The sequence below is a fragment of the Oncorhynchus gorbuscha genome, linkage group LG05 (assembly GCF_021184085.1).
Source record: "Oncorhynchus gorbuscha isolate QuinsamMale2020 ecotype Even-year linkage group LG05, OgorEven_v1.0, whole genome shotgun sequence".
Taxonomy (NCBI): Eukaryota; Metazoa; Chordata; class Actinopteri; order Salmoniformes; family Salmonidae; genus Oncorhynchus; species Oncorhynchus gorbuscha.
In genome coordinates this window covers 24234141-24257798 of record NC_060177.1, presented here as the reverse complement: position 1 = coordinate 24257798, position 23658 = coordinate 24234141, and the positions used below count along the sequence as shown (strand labels likewise).

Here is a 23658-nt window from a genome sequence, read left to right as displayed (position 1 = left end):
ACTCTGTTGAATTAATATCAAGAAATTGATTTGGTCAATTCTCAAAGATTTCTGCGAATGTCTTTTTGCCTTTGATTTTCTTGAGGGAATTGACTGTACATATGCAGTGGTGTGCTCTATCAAGAATGTATTGTATGAATGGTAGAAAACATGTTTACACGCTGGTATGTTTACAGATTGTTGATGAAGGAAAATATGATGGGCTTTTTCATTTCTCTTAAATCAAAATGTTATACTTGTGCTTTTATAAGGTAAAGCACTTAGTTAAAATGGTTATAAAAGTCTTAATGTCTTGATCTTTGCCAAACTACCAATTTCAGAATGCATACGTTGAGTATGATTTCATGCTAAAATCCTCTGCTTTTAAGTGCATGACTTGAGTACATTTTACTTGCCAAGGAAGAAAAAAGTGCATTCTTTCCTTTCACTGGTAATTAAGACTTACATTACAAATGAAGGCATTGTAATTTATCATAGAATTTGATCATCAAAATCGTTTGACATGTTCTTATCCTTTAGTTGAATGGATATATTGTTAACATCCGATACTCTATAATTCATTATTTTAAGAGATACTTAATTTATATATTATGTCAGAACTGTCATTCTGACAACTGTAAGTGGATTTTCTATCAATGTTTTAATGAAATAAAACTTCTGTATCTTGATGAAAACATGTTTTGATTACATTACAAGTAAATGGCAGCATATTTAGAAAAATAAATACATGGAAAATGCCACCTAATGTTCTCCTTTCATATTATACTGAACAAGAATATAAACACAACATGTAAAATGTTGGTCCCATGATTCATGAGCTGAAATTAAAGATCCCAGAAATGTGCCATACACACAAGCATATTTCTCTCAAATGTTGGGTACAAATTAGTTTACATCCCTGTTAATGAACATTTTTCCTTTGCCAAGGTAATCCAGCCAACTGGCAGGTGTGGCATATCAAGAAGCTGATTAAACAGCTTGATAATTACATAGGTGCACCTTGTGCTGGGGACAATTAAAGGCCACTCTAAAATGTGCAGTTTTGTCACAACACAATGCCACAGATTTTGAGGGAGAGTGTAATTGGCATGCTGACTAGGAATGTCCACCAGAGTTGTTGCCAGAGAATGTAATGTTAATTTCTCTACCATAAGCCCCCTCCGTCATTTTAGAGAATTTGGCAGTAGATCCAACCGGCCTCACAACCGCAAACCGCGAATAACCCATGCCAGCCTAGGACTTCCACATCCGGCTTCTTTACCTGCGGGATCATCTGAGATGAGTCACACGGACAGTTGATGGAACTGAGGAGTATGTATGTCTGTAATAAAGGCCTTTTGTGGGGAAAAATTTGTTCTGATTGGGTGGGCCTGGCTCTCCATTGGGTGGGCCTATGCCCACCCATGGCTGCGCCCCTGCCCAGTCGTGAAATCCATTGATTAGGGCCTAATGAATTTATTTCAATTGACAGATTTCCTTAAATGAGCTGTAACTCAGTAAAATTGTTGAAATTGTTGCATGGTGCGTTTATATTTTTGTTCAATATAGTTGTTTGATATCTACAAGCCAGAGAATTACTTTTATTCTGTACTTTTTGATGACCGTATTTGTCTGTTTTAAGAGTAGTTAATTTCTCAAGACATCAAATCAAATGTATTTATATAGCCCTTTTTACATCAGCTGATATCTCAAAGTGCTGTACAGAAACCCAGCCTAAACCCCAAACAGCAAGCAATGCAGGTGTAGAAGCACGGTGGCTAGGAAAAACTCCCTAGGAAGAAACCTAGAGAGGAACCAGGCTATGAGGGGTGGCCAGTCCTCTTCTGGCTGTGCCGGGTGGAGATTATAACAACATGGCCAAGATGTTCAAATGTTCATAAATGACCAGCATGGTCAAATAATAATAATCACAGTAGTTCTAGAGGATGCAGCAAGTCAGCACCTCAGGAGTAAATGTCAGTTGGCTTTTCATAGCTGATCATTAAGAGTATCTCTACCGCTCCTGCTGTCTCCAGAGAGTTGAAAAAAGCAGGTCTGGGACAGGTAGCACGTCCGGTGAACAGGTCAGGATTCCATAGCCGCAGGCAGAACAGTTGAAACTCGAGCAGCAGCACGGCCAGGTGGACTGGGGACAGCAAGGAGTCATCATGCCAGGTAGTCCTGAGGCATGGTCCTAGGGCTCAGGTCCTCCGAGAGAATTAGAGAGAGCATACTTAAATTCACACCGGATAAGACAGGAGAAATACTCCAGATATAACAAACTGACCCTAGCCCCCCGATACATAAACTACTGCTGAGACAGGAGGGGTCAGGAGACACTGTGGCCCCATCCGATGATACCCTGAACAGGGCCAAACAGGAAGGATATAACCCCACCCACTTTGCAAAAGCACAGCCCCCACACCACTAGAGGGATATCTTTAACCACCAACTTACCATCCTGAGACAAGGCTGAGTATAGCCCACAAAACTCTCCGCCACGGCACAACCCAAGGGGGGCGCCAACCCAGACAGGAAGATCACGTCAGTGACTCAATCCACTCAAGTGACTCAGCCCCTCTAATAGGGTTAGAGGCAGAGAATCCAAGTGGAGAGAGGGGAACCGGCCAGGCAGAGACAGCAAGGGCGGTTCGTTGCACCAGAGCCTTTCCGTTCACCTTCACACTCCTGGACCAGACTACACTCAATCATATGACCCACTGAAGAGTTGAGTCTTCAGTAAAAACTTAAAGGTTGAGACCGAGTCTGTGTCTCTCACATGGGTAGTAGGCAGACCATTCCATAAAAATTTAGCTCTATTGGAGAAAGCCCTGCCTCCAGCTGTTTGCTAAGAAATTCTAGGGACAATTAGGAGGCCTGTGTCTTGTGACCGTAGCGTACGTGTAGGTATGTACGGCAGGACCAAATCAGAAAGAGAGGTAGGAGCAAGCCCATGTAATGCTTTGTAGGTCAGCAGTAAAACCTTGAAATCAGCCCTTACCTTTACAGGAAGCCAGTGTAGGGAGGCTAGCACTGGAGAAATATGATTAAATTTTTGGGTTCTCGTCAGGATTCTAGCAGCCGTATTTAGCACTAACTGAAGTTTATTTAGTGCTTTATCCGGGTAGCCGGAAAGTAAAGCATTGTAGTAGTCTAACCTAGAAGTAACAAAAGCATGGATTAATTTTTCTGCATCATTTTTGGACAGAAAGTTTAAGATTTTTGCAATGTTACATAGATGGAAAAAAAGTTGTCCTTGAAACAGTCTTGATATGTTAGTCAAAAGAGAGATCAGGATCCAGCGTAACGCCAAGGTCCTTTACAGTTTTATTTGAGACGACTGTACAAACATCAAGATTAATTGTCAGATTCAACAGAAGAGCTCTTTGTTTCTTGGGACCTAGAACAAGCATCTCTGTTTTGTCCGGGTTTCAAAGTAGAAAGTTTGCAGCCATCCACTTCCTTATGTCTGAAACACAGGCTTTCTAGCGAGGGCAATTTTGGGGCTTCACCATGTTTCATTGAAATGTACAGCTGTGTGTCATCCATATAGCAGTGAAAGTTAACATTATGTTTCCGAATGACATCCTCAGGAGGTAAAATATATAGTGAAAACAATAGTGGTCCTGAAACGGAACCTTTAAAGAGACTTGCAGCTCTTTACTATTCACTATGTGTCATGGGCTCTAAGTCAACTGTGCAATAAGCAATTTTTAAATATATATATATATATAGCTTTAAAAATAGATTTTTCCCATCGTCACCGGGATACAGAGGTTTTGCTTGACCACAATGAACACTGCCTACATATTGGCTGTGTTCGAGCGCATCAAATCAGTGATGTAGTGTTAGTCAATTCGGACTGATTCTAACCCTAACTTCCCAGTTCAACCACAACCCTAACTCTAACCCTAGCTTCATGCACACATCCCAGTTCAACCCTAGCCTCAACCACAACCCTAACTCTAACCCTAACTTCATGCACATATCCCAGTTCAACCCTCAACCACAACCCTAACCGTAGCTTCATGTCCACCATCCAGATCAACCCTCAACCAAAACCCTAACTGTAACCCTGGCTTTATGTCCACATCTCCAAATAAGTGGATGAAAGGCTTCCCCTCTAAAGCATGCAGGGCCCATTCATATGATTCAGCTTATCCACAACTGTCCTATTTTCCCCCAATCCCCAAAGTGCTGGCTAAAGACCAACCCCCCAGGCCGAAGGGTCAGGTGGTAGGTCACATACAATTCAAGCCAGCCTTTTGGATGCTGCTGGGGTCAGTGAGGATGGGTGTGTATGTGAGCAGGATGGCACTGGGTTTGTCCAATAGCAGAAGGCCATGGAGGTGCCGGATACTCCTCAGCCCCCTTTTAACCTATTGATCTGGCCCCAGAGCTCGACCTCCATCCATGTGCAGCCCTATCTTCACTCCACCCCCTAACAGTGTCGTGTTGGCAGGTGCTCAAAACCAATTTATAATCGAACATCCTCGAGACCCCTCGTGAGGGGTCACCATAAATGAGGCTGCATATTCACTTTCACATGTTATGTAAGAGCAAAAGCCATAAGGTTAGCCTGGGTCACAAACAAACATCTTTCTAATACAACGATTCGTCAGGAGGGTACTGTAGTATATCTCTACGCAGCCTACTGGATGTTCAGTTATTGTGATGGATCACATAGTTGTAGTATTATTACATAAGAGGATCATAGTGTGTCCACATTGATTGTTCAAACCAACAAACGATATTAGGCTAAGTGATTTTAGAGTTATTACAGTCATAAGGCACTATACATTGTAAATCATGTTAGTTCAAAATTAGCAGATCTTAAAGTAGATTTTTTTTTCAAATTAATAATCATAAGTCCTTGCACTTGCATTTTAACTTCAAATATTTCACGAGTTCAGTTATATTTCCTAAAATAGTTTTGTTTCACCACTTTTACACCTCAGCTTTCATCCATTTTCTCTTTAAGTGCACACCTTGATCCTTGACTGTGAGAATCAGCTTTTGGTTTGGTTATATTTTAGGCTGGGGACACTCAAGGACACAACAGCTGGGCCTCGGCCCTGCTGCAGAATGAGAGTCCGGAGCAGGGAGGAAGGTCAAACTCACTCCATAATAAAACATGGACACTGGATCAATATCTGCATTTTCTGCATTTACACAGTAGTTGTCCTGCTCCTACCAATGCTTCCTGGTAATTGCTGAGCCTAGTTCTCAGTGGTTGAGAGAGTGCCTCATTTCCATAAACAGTTTTTTCTCCTCCAGAGTGACCATTTGCAGTGCAGTTGTCCTGTTTGACATGGAGTGACTTTTCCCGGCCCATGTTGAAACAAACACAAATGTATCTATCTTTACCCATATGCCTTAATAAAGGTCTATGTGACCGAAACATTTTCATTTGTCAATTACGTTTAATTATGCAAGTATACACAATGAGTTCTTCTACCAGTTCTCTATATCCATGTCGTTACTTTCAAAGTGGGAACGTTGGTCAAATTCCTCAACACCTTCTTTTCGTTCATCAATTGTCCCTGAGTTGTCTTAAAACGCATCATACTGGTGTTGGAATACAGCCGTGTCCTTGAGAGCCATTAAAAATAAATGCATGGTGTAAATAGTATATGGCATTGGCAACTGATAGTGTGTAAGGCCAATATGTCAAGAGCTTTTAAAAGTTTTAAGATGTCTGTAAGTGTCTGAGCATTATGCAATGGAGGTTGCTATTTTAAGGACACTCAGAGTTATGTTGTGGGATATCTCACTAAGAAAGTTACTGAATTATTGAGACTAACTGGGAAGTGTTATGATGCTCTGTCAACCTAAACCCTTATGATAGGTAATTGTCACCAACCTCTTTATTTTCTTCTTCCACTTTTCATCTTCTTCTGTCAGTTTGTTCTCTAACTGTGGCTATTAGCAGTCTTAACTGCAACTCCTTTGTGTTAGAATACAGACTCGTCATTGAGGGGCATTAAAAATAAATGCATGCTTGGAAGACAACATGATAACCAGTGGTGGAAAAAGTACCCAATTGTCATACTTGAGTAAAAGTAAAGATACCTTAATAGAAAATTACTAAAGTAAAAGTGAAAGTCATCCAGTAAAATACTACTTAAGTAAAAGTCTAAGTATTTGTTTTTAGATATACATAAGTATGAAAGTAAATGGAATTGCTAAAATATACTTACTATCAAAAGTAAAAGTACCAATCATTTCAAATTCTTTGTATTAAGCAAACCAGATGGCCCATTTTTTCCCCTTTTTTCTGGTAGCTAGGGGGACACTCCAAAACTCAGACATCATTTACAAACAAAGCACTTGTGTTTAGTCAGTCCACCAGATGAGGCAGTATGATGATCAGGTATGTTCCCTTGATAAGTGTGTGAATTGGACCATTTTCCTGTCCTGCTAAGAATTCAAAATGTAACAAGTACTCTTTGTATAGAGTAAAAAGTACATAATTTTCTTTAGGAATGTAGTGAAGTAAAATTAGTCCAAAATATAAATAGTGAAGTAAAGTACAGATATCCCCAAAAATGACTTTAGTAGTACTTTAAAGTACTGGTGATAACTCACCTTGTCAGGTGTAAAATATGTTATATGCTTTGTTGAACCAATATCCTTTTGGCTATACAGTATCTGAAATTAAATGCAATACCTTGGTTAGAGTGGGAATTTGATCTACAGTCCAGCTAGCTGGTAGAGGATGGTTCTGAGTAAATCTGAATGGACTTTTAAATAGACAATTGTTGGAACAGCCTTGGGATAACCTAATATGAATAAATATATGCACACACACATAAACATTAGGCACAGAATATAACACATTGCCCTGGTTCTTTTTACAGACAGCATGATAAATTATTTATTGCATATCCAAACTATCCACATGAACTATAACTCCAAAGCCATTTACACACAAACACACTTTTCCCGAGGAACTGATGCTTCCCAGGATTTAAATTCTCAGTAAGCAGTAGACCATAGTCACACCTTGCACATTAACAACTGTGAGTTTCGTGTTGGGTTTACTCTAGTCATCATCATTCAGCACTGCACTCAGGGCATGATAGCTGTGCATAATGCTCCCCAGATCTATGAGGGCATGTGGATCATATTCTCTCAATGATACTCAATCATGTTCCATGGTTGAAACTCTATATTCTTGTTTATTTAGGTATGTCTATGTCTAGGTGAATTATCATTCTAATTCCCAAGCCTCTTAGTTATCATTGAATTATCATTGATCCTGATGAGTCATCAAAGTAAAGGTCTGCTCCATGTTTTCAAAAGGCATAAGGGAAATTAACAAACCATATGCATTAATCGCACAGGTGTGTTGCATGCATTAACTTTCGTGTATTAACTTTACACAATTACCAGTAACACCTGACCAAAGTATACCTGCTATGGCACTCATAAAAAAATAGTGATTAAGATGTTGGCCTGTGTATTGATTTGCCGACTGATGGTGGCGGAGGAACTCTCCCCATACGTTTCCCCCATGAATTACTCAACCGTAGAACGCAGCACTGGGTGGGGTGATGTCCATTTGCCCCCGAGAAAAAGTAATCCCTGCTGAGATCAGAAGCGCAGTCACTTTCCTCTTGGATTAGCACGTAGTTCGACTGGAGGTGGTGGCTGAGAGAGTTAGTATGCGTGAACTATTTGAATAAATGGAGTCTTTTAAAAGGAAGTTATATCAGCGCTTGCTGTTTTTTGCGTTTTTTCTTCCAATCTCAGGTAAGAAAGTTAATATTTTGTTTGAGTTTATTTCAAATTGAAATTATAGTGACTGGTTTAGTGGTGGGAAAATGCCGAACTGGTCATTGGAAGTGTGTCCGTACTCATAACGTAACTACCTAGTCTAATGGGGGTTGCTATTTACACTGATAAAGAAGAAGTTAGTTGACGTGTTCTGTATTAACGAATATTCAACATTGAAGAGTTTAGCCTTAGTTGCGAGTTCTATAGATGAATGGACGCACTGCCACTGGCCGGAGTTTAGGGGGCAATGAAATGGCCACGCTGACCACTGACTGCTTCGAGTATTGCCCGATGTAGGCTATACATTTAGATAAACACAGAACCTATACACGTTTATGCTTGGTTTTTGCTTGTATCTCGAGTTACATGATAACCCGGGTTTCTGCATGAAATTGTGTACGTGCAGCACAACACAGCATTCAGATACACGTGGATTGTACAACATCGTCAGCCCTGGTTTGAGATATTGATCAAAGCAAAAAACATATAGGTTTGCCATGTTATGTTCATTCAGTACATACAAATGCATTATTATATCAATAGAAAAACTGGCTACTGATTTTATTTCCATAAATAATCCACTTTGACGTTTGATGCAGACAATTAACATAGGCAATTAACAATGAATATAATGTGGTGTAAATTAGGACATTAGACGTGTGAAGCCATCACATTTGATTTGGAAAATTATAAAGGCTTTTGCTTCCTGTCTGGATTGTTACTTGTTTACAGCTGGCGGTCTTATCATTGAAAGGGGAGCTACTTATGAATTTCATGCTGGGGAGTGCAGTAAAACATTTGTGACTGAATGGAGCCATGAAATCAGTGACTTCACTGCTTTATGAGACACGAGTAATAGGATTCAATTGGAGCAGAAAGAAATGAAATAGGAGTAACCTGCTGTTGGATGGGCTCCAAGCCCCTGCCTGTAGGCACTATGATGTTATCATGCTTTCAAGTGTAGATCCTACCAAAGCAATATGCCTGTGGACAAAGTAGAATAGTTGTAGGTCCTGGCCTAGAATTGTCGCTAATTTCATCACATTGATTCTTCTCCCACTCCAGCCAGGCACTGACTCTGTTCTCTTCTCTTCCCCACAGGTGTTTTGTGTTTTAGTGAGTTGTTTTTTATCAAAGAGCCCCACGATGTTACTGTCATGCGGAAGGATCCCATTATATTGGACTGTCAGGCGCACGGAGAGTCGCCTATTTCCATCAGGTGGCTTAAAAATGGAGTAAAAGTTGCAGAGAATGACCGCGTCTACATTCTCTCCAACGGCTCCCTTTCTATTCCGGAGGTGGAGAGCAGGAGAGGAGACAAATCAGATGAAGGGTTTTACCAGTGCCTCGCTCAGAACAAGTATGGAGCCATCCTGAGCCAGAAAGTCTGTCTTACAATTGCAAGTAAGTATCATACTGGAGTTGTGTATCAGCACCACATGGAATAATGGAGAGGTTAGGCAGGACCTCCAACCTTTGGGCCACAGAAGATGTACATCATTGGTCATGTTTGTGCCTGGTCATGGGGAACTTCATAAACACAGTAGAAAAATAGACAACAGTTTACATTGGATGTACATTGTATACTTACTTACATAAGATAAGTAACATAAACTGTCTACATTCTCTTTCGAATCTATTAGTTACTGTGTAGTTACTTATAATTACAATTTCATGTAACTGCATGGGATCTGTGTGACTTATTTTAATGTGTTTAATGCTTTGATAGGTTAACCAAGCCTTAGTCTGAGGATGTTATGTCATAGCATGTCATAATAACATTTACTTGATGAACAATGGAACCCCTGAGTCACAATTGTGTTTTCATCTTAAAAGCATGGTAAACATATCCACTTTAGAGGTGAGCTTAGTACAAGCCCCACACTATCAGCACAAGTTCTTAACTTCTTAGCAGGTATACAACTGAACAAAAGGTTTCATGTACACTCTTAGAAAAAAGGCTGTGCCCATAGGATAACCCTTTTGGGTTCCATGTAGAACCCTCTGTGGAAAGTGTTTTATATATGGAATCCAAAAGGATCTACTTGGAAACAAAAAAGTTTCTTCAAAGGGTTCTCCTATGGGGACAGCTGAATAACCCTTTTAGGTTCAAGATAGCACCTTATTTTCTAAGACTGAAGAACAACAATCTCTGTGATGATTAAATAGAGTGAGAGATCTTGCTTGTAGTTATCTGCTAAAATGTTTAAATCTGGCATAGTAATTTGGGAGTAGATGGGAGACTTTGCACTCTTAACAGGCATAAAATAGGCTTTTCCCGTTCCCAGGGAAAAAGGGTCTTTCTCTCATCACCAGCAGGGCGCTATAATTGTCTATGTAGTCTGGTGAGTCTAATCTCTCTTCTTTCTTCGCCAGTGTAATGCCCAATGTTGGGTATTCCGGTTATCTAATCCACCTAATAGCTGAGGAAGGGAAGGCATTGGAGGCTTCAGTGGTGGCATTGGGGGGAAGGGAGGTACAGACTTCAAAGTTTGAGGCCTGCAGCCAGAAAGATACTCCGGGTGGAAGATAATATGTCCATTGGTGTGCAAATGAGGGAGCTGCAGGTTTGAAAGGTTAGGAGCTGTCCAGGATGCCGGTTACACCAGTGTTAAAGAGCAGATGACCCCTATTCACTGGACTGGGCTTTCATGTCGTTGCTCCATGATCACTGGGAATTGTTCTTTTGGAATGCTTTTTTCTCTCCCAATAGCATGTATGTGAGCCTGCTGCCTATTCTTTTAAAGGGCTAGTGGAGCAGCTTTATCCAGAGCTGCTCTTTAGGGACCCTGTTCCCTGGTGTCACCACCCCCCAGGCCATGTTCCTTGCTGTGCTTCTTTTGCACAAAGGAATTTACTTTTTTCCCCCCTCCCCTGCATTCGCTTTCACAGGGAAACCTGAGCTTTTACGTGGCGCTTAAGACATGCACTCGTCCAAGAATATTGTGATGGTTACTAATTCTAACTGTACATGGACAAGTTAGGTCCTGATCCATGTAAAATTGGGCAGGATTGTTGTGAAATTATTTAGTTGTGAAATTGTTACAATTATTTACCACTGTGAGGTCATGATTCCTGAAGAGCCCACTGGTTGGAATACTATTCTTTAGGAGCACATCTCCTGTCTGATATGATCCTGACAATCCACTGGCAAGTAGATGTTGAGAGACAAGAATGTGTCAATCCTGGTTCAGTTCCCTAAGCTGCATTCTATTGAAGAACTCTAAAACAAACAGATACCATTGATAAAATGTTTGCTTTCCAGATAGGCCTAGATTTATATGTAAAAGAGAAAAGTTACTATTTTTGGGCCTTTACAAGCACTTTTGAAATGACTCACAGGATAATCTCTCTTGGACAGATCTACGTAAACACAAGCGGTACCATAGCATCCGTTGGGAAGGAAGCTCCTCGTTCTGGCTCCGCTCCTCATTCTAGCATCTCTTGATCCCTTCACTTAACATGTATAGACCCAAAACTTAATTGAGCACCTGACCAATTACGCAATAATTTTATTCTGGGTTAACTGAGATTACTGTCAGGACAATTGAGTGCAGTACAACCTCAATCTTTTTTTGTTTTGGAAGATGCCACACATACTTGTAGATGCTACACCAATAAAATACAGAGTTAATGAGCCTTGATTTGCATGAGGTCCATGAAAACAGTGACTGCCTTAAAGCCACTAAAACTACTCTGACCCTCTCACATGCTATACAGCAAGTTTCAGTCCGGTATTACTGTGGCCCGAGTCCTTGCTGTGATTTTTACAGGACGCTGTGTGTTTGTAGTTTTATTAATTGAGAGGGTTTGCTCTTTTATATTATGAACTTAAGAGGTGATAAAGGCTGCCAGCGGAGTTTATAGGCTTGTTTTAAAGGGACACTTAGACCTGCTTGACGGTCTATCTGGAAGCTCATAAAATTTGCACGTACCTGAGAAATGCTCAGTGGTAGAAAACAAAGGTGGCAGTGGGGGTTGTTGAGAATCACACACACACATACAGTACACACACACACACACACATACAGTACACACACACACACAATTTTGAATTTGCCGTTCCCTCATACCACAGCCTTTCCTTGAGTGTCTAAATGGCCAAACTTTATTGCATGGCCAGCCAGTGAGGCAGAGGCTAGTGGTCTCCTCACTATGGTTTTTGGCTCTGCTACTCTGAAGATTAATGAAAAGCTTTTCACTCTGGCCTTCTTTGTCCACCTTGCCCCCAACTGCCCCCTAACTAAAATTAGTTATTTGGGGGGCATTTGTTTGTCCAGAGATCAATGGTTAGGACAGCTGGGCCTATTCACTTCTGGAAGGGTAATTATGAGAATGGCACTGCAGAGTTTTATTAAACTTTTAAAATTTGGATTTTGGAAATCTAAAATCAAATGTGATTATCCGAACTTCAATTCTGCTTTTTCAATAAATTATTTTTAAGTTGATAAAGTGACTTTTTGTAAATGATATGACTTTCCGACGTGGCCTATTTGTTTTTTTATCCTTAGGTCTTAAGATGCTTTTTATTGATGTTACTGTGCCCTAGGTGGTGTTTATGACGCCCCTGTTTGCATTGAAAAAACACTCCTCATTGAATGATGTGAAAAGATTTCAGAGTGAGCGTTACTGTGGCTCTGAGCTTTTCATGTGTTGCATCCTTCACCAGGAAGATTGATAGTACAACATGTGGGGACCTTTTGTACCTTCTGCCCAGAGGCTCTTCTCACCTCTGGCCTTAATAGATATCCCTCACTATCAGTCATGCTGCCAAGTCCTTTCTGACTATGGCCTTTAGAAAGACTGTGGCATTATTTAACAAAAAATAACACTAAATTCAGTTAATTGTTTTATGTTATAAATGTGGGAATACCATCCCTAACACCATCTTAGGCTGGTTCTCTTTTCAGATCTGGTTTCTACTCTTTCAAAATCCCTTTGTCCTCGGAGCAGATGCGCCCACTTTGAAGCCGGGACTTCCTTTTTTACCTGGTATTTTTCTGAACAAGTAAATGTTACAGTGTCAGAGTCAGAGATAATGATTTAAGTCGACCATTACAGGCAGGAAATGGAGGGTTTGAGAAACGTTAAATGCCAGTTGCCCTGAGGGAAACGATGAGAGGGGATTGTGTCTTGATAAACGGCCATGTGACTTGGTAGCTAACCACGTGAGTGCTGTCAATAGGCCTCCTCAGATTGATGGGGTTGTCCGTAGAGACAGTCTCATGTGTATGATCCCTCCAGGCATCCTAAACCATGTTTCCAGAGGTTCACAGGGCATTACGCAATACACAGACATTGTAAAACCATATCCATGTCCTTGCCCATATCCTTATCCATCGGTTCCGATGCAAGGTCTTACTGTGAGTGTGCTGGGATGTTTTTAATTGATTCGAAAATTAGCTCCCAGTTGTGTTTTTTCGAGGTTACAAAACCAGTGTAGAGAATATATCTCGCTCATTGGTGTCATAAGAGAGAATAGATAAGAGGCATAAAATATATAACAAATCACACACATCCCTGATGAAAAAAACCCAGCATAGACCAGCATAGGTTGGTTCAGCACAGGTGCTGGTTTTGCTGCGTTTTTGTGGTGACCAGCTTTACCTGTATTTTTGCAGGTTTAGTTTATTTTATTTTATTTTTACAGGGACAGTGCACATTAATCAACGTTTCAGTAAAAGTGCCGGTTTTAGCCAGCCGGCTAATTTTCAACCGCAGTCCCTGGGCAGGTTATTAAAAACAATAGGTGGCCAGCCTTCACTGTATTTTTGCTGGTGACCTGCATAAGTTGGTCACCAGCAGAACCAGCATCAAGTCACATTATATTGGCTTGCAAAGTGATGTTTCATTCCTAATGGAATCCAGCCAGAGTGTGGATAACCAACAATTGGAACGTTTCTTCACCCACAATATGCATTCAGAATAACTGCCAAGGTTAGCAAGAAGAAGAAATTAAACTACCCAAATAATAAACTGTGACAACCATTTCAGTAATGGTTGCAATAAATCCAACTAACAGATTGGATTCATTTAGAAAAATGTATGTTATTTATCTTTGTTTAACATAAGATTAATCAATCAATGTACATGCAAAAAACACAACAAACAATTCTAAAAATCACCTGCAATAGAGCATGCTGGGAAATGTGATAATGATGGACATGGTCAGACCAGCTTAACCAGCTTGGTCACCAATATACTAGCAATACCAACATAAGCTGCTATGTGTCCAAAACACAGTGAAGGCTGGTCACCAGTGTCTAAAATATCAAAACCTGGTCTAGCAAAACGAGCTAGACCATGCTGGCCAACCAGCATAACCAGCTAGAACATGCTGGTCAAACCAGCTTGACCAACATCTGACCAGCAAATACCAGCATGGACAAGCTTGAAATGTATGCTGGTCTATGCCATATTTTTCAGCAGGGATTTGGGACCAGTTTTGACTACCCCAATAAATGCAAGTATGTAGTGCAAAGATACTTGGCCTCTGGAGTAAGCATATAGAATACAGGTTTTAAAAAACGGAGTACATGGTTGTAAGGATTCCTAATGCTGAACAGTTTACTAACCTCATATTGTGGTCGACAATAAAGCACCTAAATCAGTATTCCACAGCAGACTTTGTGACTCCAACAAAATGGTTGTTTGACCCCACCAGCTCTCTCCGTGTGTGACCACAGCCCCAGTGTTTATTTTGGTTGCTACGGAATGTATAAGACCTGCAAAGGCTTGGCAGCATTAGGACCACAATAAAGGAAAAGCAAACCTAAAGGCACAGTAATGGATTGAAGTGAATGTTTGAAATAATTATTTAAGAGAAATAAGTCTCGGAGCCTGGATTCGTTTTTCCCTAATCAGCATCTGTGGGACAGGAATGGTTTCCTTGGACCGAAGTTCCAGAGGTCCAAGGTGTCTTTAGATTGCCCAATAGGTGTTAGGTACTGAGAGTACTCACAATTTAAATCCTCCCTGCAACAATGCTAGACATTCTTTCTCATTTATCAATTACTTCAACAGTCCCCTATCAGTGTTGACCCAAACTACAGGTATGTCTACCCAAAAAAGGTGTTATGCTTTCAAGATTTACTCCATTGGCATCATCTCCCATTGGAATTTGAGCACAAAGCCACATTTTGTGGTGAATTGTTTTCATTTTAGAGAAACAAAGCATGACACTATAATTGATTCAGAGGGGTTGGGTTAAATGCGGGAGACACATTTCAGTTGAATGCATTCAGTTGTACAACTGACTAGGTGCCCCCTTTCCCTTAATTAAGTAGAAGACTGTACTGATTTGAAATTGACTGTTTAAAACCAGCACTCTGATGAAGAGATTAGACACAATGAAAACACTGTCTCTGGTGGGTGAAGGGCTGATGTTGAATGATTGGAGAACTTTGACACCAGATAAGAGATGGGAGGAGGGGGCAAGTGTCCCTGTCCTAACCCCACCCCCCCACTAGCCAGGGGACTGAGAGGTCACAGTGCTCATGGGATATGTGCTTTGTTTGGCCTGGGCCAATGACCATTGGGCTGTTCTGCAGGCTCTATGGAGCTTCCTCCAGTAGCCTGCTTCCTGGCCCAGCCCAGCCCAGCTCGCCCGGCCAATGATTGATTTGTGGGGCTTTTCAGCATTGCATTCTTCCCCTCAGTTGCCAGGCTGAGCATTCTTTTTCAGGAACCCTTATTATTTATTAAAGGGGGGAAAGACAAACGTGGTGTGGGGTCATTGCACATTATGAAGGAACTCATCACTCAAGAGTTTCTTGGGTTCTGTTCCATTGGAGGCATTTCATTTGAAACTCATTAAATAGCCTCCTTTAAAGCAACATAAGGAAACAAAGCAAAGGATTGATTTGTCAACTAGCTCCTTTTGTTTCCACTCAGAGTTAAGGTTAGGAGGGAGAGAGACTAGCCTGGGCTATTCTTGTTACATAGTGTGGAATACCTAGAACTCATTCTGATGTGTGACGCATTCCAATGTACAGAAAAGACCCAAGGACTACGCGACTCAGTCCCTCTTGACAGAAAGAGACCTGGCTGTTCCTCTTATCTTTATTTTCTGGGATTCTCAGTTCTTTGCCACCTTTTGACCTTTCATAAAATGTGGGCAGCAAACCAAGGCAGTGTCCATTTACATGAAACCTCAACAGAAAGAGACCTGGCTGTTCCTCTTATCTTTATTTTCTGGGATTCTCAGTTCTTTGCCACCTTTTGACCTTTCATAAAATGTGGGCAGCAAACCAAGGCAGTGTCCATTTACATGAAACCTCAACTGCTTGCTTCCTAAACTGTTTCCTCTCTTAGGCCATTCATGTGTCATTTGAATATGAAGTCAGGAAATGAGCGGTCCTCCCCACCCACTCACCCTGATCCCTTCACTGCTCAGCTCTGTCCCTCATTTGAATGAATTGCACAAATCAATATCACCATGACAAACATTTGTCATAGTAATTATCACTGAATTTAATGTTTTTGTGTGTTTTTTGTTGTTGAATTTGACCCCTTTTTCTCCCCAATTTTGTGGTATCCAATTGTTTAGTAGCTACTATCTTGTCTCATCGCTACAACTCATGTACAGGCTCGGTGACGAAGGTTGAAAGACGAAGGTTGAAAGTCATGCGTCCACAACCCAACCAAGCCGCAATGCTTCTTAACACAGCGCACATCCAACCCGGAAGCCAGCCGCACCAATGTTTCGGAGGAAACACCTGACAACCTTGGTTAGCGCGCACTGCGCCCGGCTGGCCACAGGAGTCACTGGTGCGCGATGAGACAAGTATATCCCTACCGGCCAAACCCTCCCTAAACCGGACGACGCTAGGCCAATTGTGCATCTACCTCGCGGCGCGAACCCAGAGTCTCTGGTGGCACAGCTGGCGCTGCAGTACAGCACCCTTAACCACTGCGCCACCCAGGAGGCCCTTGAATTGAATGTTTCTAGAAATTGGTTGAAATGAAAACCAAATGCTTAACAGCTTTAGTTGTGTTATGGCTCTTGATGAGCTCTGACAAGTCTGATGACGTTGAATGCTAAAGTGGTTAAATGTTTTATTGGGTTGAGTACAGAACTGTTCAGAACTGTCCGTATTTGGACCTTGAGGTCGAGGCCAAGGAGTTTTGTTGAAGTCATGAATAGCTGTTTGCTTCTTCCTCTCCCTTGCAATGCTATCCAAAGAAATCATCCTTCAGTCCTACTGTTTAACACTTACAGTAATGCTATTTGTTCTGTCACTTATGACTCATAAGGGTGGGGAGAATCAACTCCTTTATTCTTTCATTGATTATGAGTAGGGCCCAGAGGGTTTCCTGACCACATGACCTGACCAGGACCAACTCCAGTCCTTACCTAGTCATGCGTAGTGAAGCTGCAAGCCTTGCCCAGGTCATCTGCCAGATTAGGGCCAGTGTTTCCACTCAATTGCTCTGCAGATCGCTTTAGACAAAGCTGCCAGAGCAGATCCCCGACCAGCCACTCTGGATCTGGCCTCAGTGCTCATCCACCTTGTTCCAATCAGGAGCGAGGAGAAGTCACACATGTAGCCAGGGCCTTGAAGTAGATAGAAAGGTCCAGTTCTGTCCCCTGCTTGACCACTTACTGTGTTTGTCTACTGCTAGGAACCTAGAGGCCTGGAGGAAATTAGTGCTGCAGAGCTCAGAGCAGAGCTCAGCAGCAGCCATTGACCTGTCGACAGACGCCCTGCCTAAACTCTGAGCTCCTCTGCCCCTGCAAAAAACAACAACATAGGAATGTTTCTGAGTTACAGCTCAGAGAACAACAAAGTGAACCCCTGACCACAGAGGGATGTATCTGAATGCACACATACTGACTCTGCACACTATAAACATTTGCTTTATGGTTTGCTTTACTGTGAAGATATTCTTTGCTTTTTATTATTACTGGATGATTCATGCTCATTGGGCAACCTCTCCATACAGCACATATAGAACACATTCTTCTCACCTCATTATGAGCATTTTTTAAAACCTACATATTAGTGAGGTAGAATTTGTGCCTGCAGTGTGATCCTTCAAGCTATAGTAATTAGGAGCGCATATAACTGCTCTGAATATTGGATTCCCATTTGTTAAAGAGCATGTCCTCGACTGGGATGGGATGGGGAGATTTGGGTTGATAAAGCACCCCTGTACTGTGGAGGAACCAGAGGGAAGGGGGACAGAGCTGGCCCCTGAAGTTTCTAAGGGAACCTTTGTCCGGGCTTGACCTGTCCACTGACCTGCGGTTTACTGAGCTTCTGGCTTCAGCAGGCCTCTGGAAAACAAAGAGATTGGCCAGCTGGGAGTCAGGGCACGGAATAATTCTATAGTTTAGTTCGGACATTGGTGAAGGTGTTTTCAGTGGTCACTCACTGATTTTTTTGTTGATGCTGTCAAACTTGTTTCTGTTTCTTAGAATAAGGGTGCAGTCTGTATTCTGAAAAACCTCAGAGGAGGTTTAAATGGTCATTACTAATAATGGAACACCCATCATTATGTTTTGTGTTAGAGATTTGATTTATTGTGAATCCCCACTTTGTTCATGATCAATAGTAACATATTTTCTTTCCTACTCGGCACCAGCATCCACCAACATCTCCCATCTGCCCAGTGACTAAATGAAGAAAAGCATTATGCAAAGCGTTGTTCTACTGTGCCAGTATGGGATGGCAGTGGACAGGGTTTAAGAGAAAGAGCATGTTAGCGGGGGCATTTCATATCTGTAGGAAGGCAGAGTACCCTCCCAGTTTTAGGAGGCTCTGAGTGATTGATTGGCAGTTTGCAGAGAGCCAGCAGGGGAGCGTTAGCATTGCAGCAGTGCTGGGGTGGCCTTGCAGGGCTCTGCCTTGATGGGCGGTGTGCTGGACAAGATTTGTAGAGGTTGGAGGTCAGAGGTGGGGTCACTGCAAGGGGCAGATGGCCAGATCCTCTTTTTTGTGCCGCCTGGCGCAGGCATTCACCCCATCATTAGAAACATCTGGGCAAAACATCCGGGTAAACAATCAATTATTTTACATTTAAGCTAGGTGGGTTTGGTAGTTATATATTCTCCAGGTGGTTGAATGAAATCATTAAGTAACAGAAACACATTGTGAAAGGTGGAGAATAGTCAAGTCACCTTTTCATTTATGGAGGCCTTGCTCAATAACTGGATACCCAAGGCTCCAGGGGAGAGGTGCATATGATGAGCATTTGTGTGTTTAATGTGTTTCAAAAGTAATCTGGAAGGTGACTGGAAGAAGTAAATGGTAAATGGGCACACAGAGATAATTGAAGGTATAATCTAGTCATTGTAGTGTGAGCCTCATCTGCTTTAATATTTCATCCTAAGAGCATTAGGTGCTGCCTCTGGCGACCATCATCACTCAAAGGAGATGGTCAATCGCATATTTTGAGCAGCCATGGCAGTGACCACAGCTCAACAAGCCCTAGCAGAATAGATTTTAGACTGAGGCTTAGTACGCAATCCATAACCAATAAGGATCTCTCTGTTTGTCAATCCAGCATTTTTTGACTGTTCAGAGAGACAGAGTATCTGGGAAGCTCATTGTCTCAAGCCCCCAGGCCCCGGGCTACTGGGATGGATGCCTCCATGTTGCATTGCTGCTGTTGTGCAACACTTAGGAATGAGTTTGATGTTGATTAGAGGTTCCACATTCTGTTCCTCCGTGGGAGTGTGTTGCTGAGGGATGGACCCCTGTAGCCGTTCTATGATGCTCCCAATCCAATGCCTGCCTGCACTTCTCTCCACAGCAAATATTCCTCTGCAGAGGGCTGCACTGGGCCTGATGCACAAGAGACCTTACAGCTCAGAACTAATTAAATAAAAAATGCCCAAAGCAAAGTGGCCAGGGGCTCAGTGAAAGGATCAGTCCCATTGTCTTCAAAATAACTTCACAACAAAGAAATGGGCATCTACAGCAACTTGTGGCACACAACTCATTAGAGAAGTTAGCATTTCATTTGAAAGTCTGCAATCTAATACTAGAAGGAAAGTGCTCTGCAAATTAAAGTTCAATGCAAAGTGGCGCAGCTCTCTAAAACTGGTCAGGGTAAACAATGTAGGTTATGGATCCTAAATGAATTTGGTTCATTCTAGCTTTGCTCATGAACAGTACATGCTCTGTTTGTGGCCAGTGGAAAAAACGAGGATGTCTTTACCTTGAAATGTCCGAGGTTAAGCTGCATTTAGGAGGGACAGCATTCCCCTTGCCTACTTCCTGAAGACGACACGGAGTAGTTGTCAGTGTGCAGTGCGCTGATCAGGATTCACAGAGAGCCCAGTCTGGCAGTTAGGGCTTTCCCGCTGTTCAGCACCACGACACATGGAAACCCAGGTTACGTCCAGCTATCCATATTGGCTGTTATAGAGGCCAGGACACAATCCAGTGTGTTTATGACGGGGTGGAGTTTACCTTTAGGCAAGGTTTCTCGAGAGCAGTGCTTGAGATTTACATTGCTTTTAAGTAGTACTCTGAGAAAGGTTTGTTAAGGATACAGCTAGAAGTGTACCACCTGTGCTGTGTGCTGATTGTCAGTGAAATTTGATGATTGGTAATAGTTCAATTATTCAGACTTAAGGTGCAAGAAGATGTTGATTGGGGTCCTCTCTGAAGTCAGTGGCAACAGCTGTTCAATCAGAAACGATAAACCTCGCACCTATCTTTGCACGGCTCCTCGTATGTTTTCTTTATCTGTTGCCCACCCCCACCCCTGGATTTTCTCCCCTGTCAAGCCTGCTGTGTTTGATGTGCGTTCAAGATATTTCGTGTGCAGAATGTAGAGAAGAGAGGTCATTTCTGTGATAAAGTTAGTGGGGGAACCTCCGAAGGTAAACACTGGGGAGAGTATATCATTGTTTCACTGGGCTAGCGAGATAACTGAGCCTAGGGAGGGGGGAGAGAGTTGGATAGAGAGAGAGAGCCCAGGAGAGGTACTCTGATGCCCCTTTCCCCTCCCCTCAGACTGCCTCTTCATCTGTGAGTGCTGATGGCTCCTCGCCCCTGCAGCATAAACAGCATCGGATGTGTGCAGAGGTCAAAGAGCACTGCAGTCTGTTTGTTAATCCATTACTTAAGTAGTGCACATTGCATTCTGAACATGCAGCTGTTTTGAATCTGAAGACACATGTCACGTGTATCTTTGAATTATCTGATTCCTTTTTCTCTGAGTAGTAAATGGGTGAAGAGGATTTTGTTTTATGGTACTTGTTTTGGGTATTTCTGATGTAGTCTTCTTTATATAGTCCTTCACTGATGTAGCCTAGTCCGTTGGTTGCACTGGGTCCCAGTTGTTCCAGGAGTGGTTTGATTTATTTATGATAATTAAGTTGATGTTATCCAGACCTGGGGCTTTTTGGTAAAGATTTTATTTATCTCAATCCTTCCAAAAATGTGATTTAAATTGAGGTCTGTATCAAGAGCAGCAGTACCATCATTTATTTTAATAAAGTAACTGTCCAGTGTTTCCAGATTTATATGAAATAAGACGTATTATTAATTACAAAATTAGTGAAATAGTTTTCTTTCCTAAAATTGTAATTACGTGTATTACAATACAGATTTTGTGTGTTGGAATGGTGTGGGCGTGGGACACACTCTTTTCACGCCACTTCGAAACAAAGTGATTTTCGTAGCAGGTTTGGAGAGCATTTTCACTAACCCTAACCTTAACCCTTTCCTAACCTTAACCTCAGTCTCCTAATTGGCTATGTTAATTCTCCTAATCTGCTGCGTAAATGCTCCTAATCTGCTACGAAAAAGTCACTTTGGTATCGAAGGCGCGGGCGTACCCCAATAACAGAGTAGACTGCTGATTGGCCATCTCATCCTCCTCAGGAGGATGACATCATACTCCATGATGAAATAGCAAGCATTTTTTAAATGGTCTGTTTGAGATACAAATTTGATGTGGGGTTTTTTAAGTGTTTTTTCTCCATTTATGCTTTGGCCACAAATATGAGTATAGGATCGTGAGTCAACACCATTATTTGGGTATAACTTAACATATTATTAACTTTTAAAAGTAATATTTTCACTGGACAGTAACTTTAACAAACTATTGACCCGAGGCTTCTTTAGTTGAGAAGGGGGATGGGAGTGGATAGCGGTGGATAACCTTAATGGCTTTTTATTTTTTTTATTTCACAGTGACTGAAAAGGGGGGGGGCATAATGTTCTAGGTTATTTTGTATTACTTTTTTGAAACAATGAACAATCTATTCTAGACATTGAACTACTTGCAACATCATTCTTAACGGTGGATAAGGTTTAGGTGAAATCAGTAATGGGACACACGCTGTGTACATGAAGTTTGTCATGGAGTTTAGTTTCCATACAGTTCAGGTGGTGTCTGACAACCAATCAGTTTCAGGAAAACCCAATCCGAGCAGGATGTTGCCGGACCTCTCCACCAATCATCACCGTCCGGCTGCACTCAGCAGGGTAACACTTTTAGATATATCTGTCATCAGGGGTTCTCTTTATCTCAGGAGGATAAAAGTATAAAATCAGTGGCAAATAATATATAGGTAACACTTGACTTAAAGGAAACAGTTATAATGATGTATTAATTACTATAAGCATATGAGATGTACTACCTAGAGGTAGGCCAAATTAGGAATTAGATGCTGTGAAGAGGTAGCACTTTTCCCAAAAGGACTGTGTGTCTGTGAGGGTTGGTTACATGTGATGTTGTCCTTTAAGGCTACTGTTAGCATAGAGCAGTCTTTTTAGGTTCCCACTGGCTGGCCATTTGTTGGGCCTGTCAAAGACCTCACTTTCAGTATCATCTTTCACTGACTGATCTTCCCAAACTCTGCTGCTCCATGAGCAGGAAATTAATCAATGATCTCAAACAAAATGGATCAAGCGCCCCCTCCTCCTCCACATGGCCTCATAATCACCTGTGGGCTTAATGACTCTGTGTTCAAATATAAATATTTTTACAGCAAGCGTATGAGGAATTTTATTTCAGTTAAAGTATTAGCAGTAGTCATTAGGGGGGTCGCTAAAATATTGTGTGCATGGCACACATTTGACTGATTGACCTCTGCTCATGTGCGTAGATGTGTATAGTAGTATAGTAGAGAAGCTAATTAATAAGATGGGCCTAGCAGAGATTTCCTCTGCTCTCTGATCTCCTCAGGGTTTAATGTGCTCCAGCCAGGATGAGCTGACAGGTACATGTAGCATGCTGGTTTGTTTAGGTTAGTTATGGCCTCGGGAACCCCGTCTGATATCTGATGTCTGGTGCTTGTATAACACCTAATTTGAGGGAGAACTGGAGCTTATGCATTTTCAAAGAGAAGGTGAGAGACAGGGCAATGTTTTGTAAGGAGAGAAAAACAACAGCTGATTTCAATAGTGGACTAACCTACATCTCAGGGCAAAGGGTCTTCCTGTGACTGTCTTGATTAGACGGCAATGCATCAACACATGAACTCTGTCTAGGCTGTAAGGAGAGGAGGTCAGGGAGAGAATTTGTCTTGGAGGGGTAAGGTTGGATGGCTTGTGGGGCTCTTCAGATCTTGCTGTCAACAGCCCTTATGCAAATGTTCAATCTCAATGCTGATGTACAGCATTTAGGTTGATTTTAATAGGATATAGCTTTCTTGTTGGGACATGGCAGCTCCCTGGCAAGTAGTTTCATGGACAAATATATGAATAAAGGGGATGGCAGTTGGGGTCGTGATCATTTCGGTATAATTGTGCGCATAGATTTTCCTATTTTCACTGAAAATTCTAAGAATGGGGTTCAGCTTCACAGCACTAAAGTCTCACTATCAGGCAGATACTGAAGTGGGTTGGGCTTTGCTGGGTATGGCTTTAGTGAGATAGTAACCTGAAAGTGAAGTAATGTATATTTATAAGATATGCCTGGCAGATCAATATATTC

At 41.8% G+C, this 23658-nt stretch overlaps 1 protein-coding gene across 1 annotated transcript in view; it reads left to right on the top strand.

Moving 5' to 3' along the window:
- Positions 1 to 7599: 7599 nt before the first annotated feature.
- LOC124035716 (protogenin A-like) overlaps positions 7600 to 23658 on the top strand; it is a 45602-nt gene continuing 29543 nt past the window's right edge. Inside the window, exons 1-2 of the mRNA XM_046349316.1 lie at positions 7600 to 7734; positions 8860 to 9162. Coding sequence (XP_046205272.1) covers positions 7668 to 7734; positions 8860 to 9162 — 370 coding nt within the window. The 5' untranslated portion in view covers positions 7600 to 7667. The remainder of the gene's footprint in view (positions 7735 to 8859; positions 9163 to 23658) is intronic.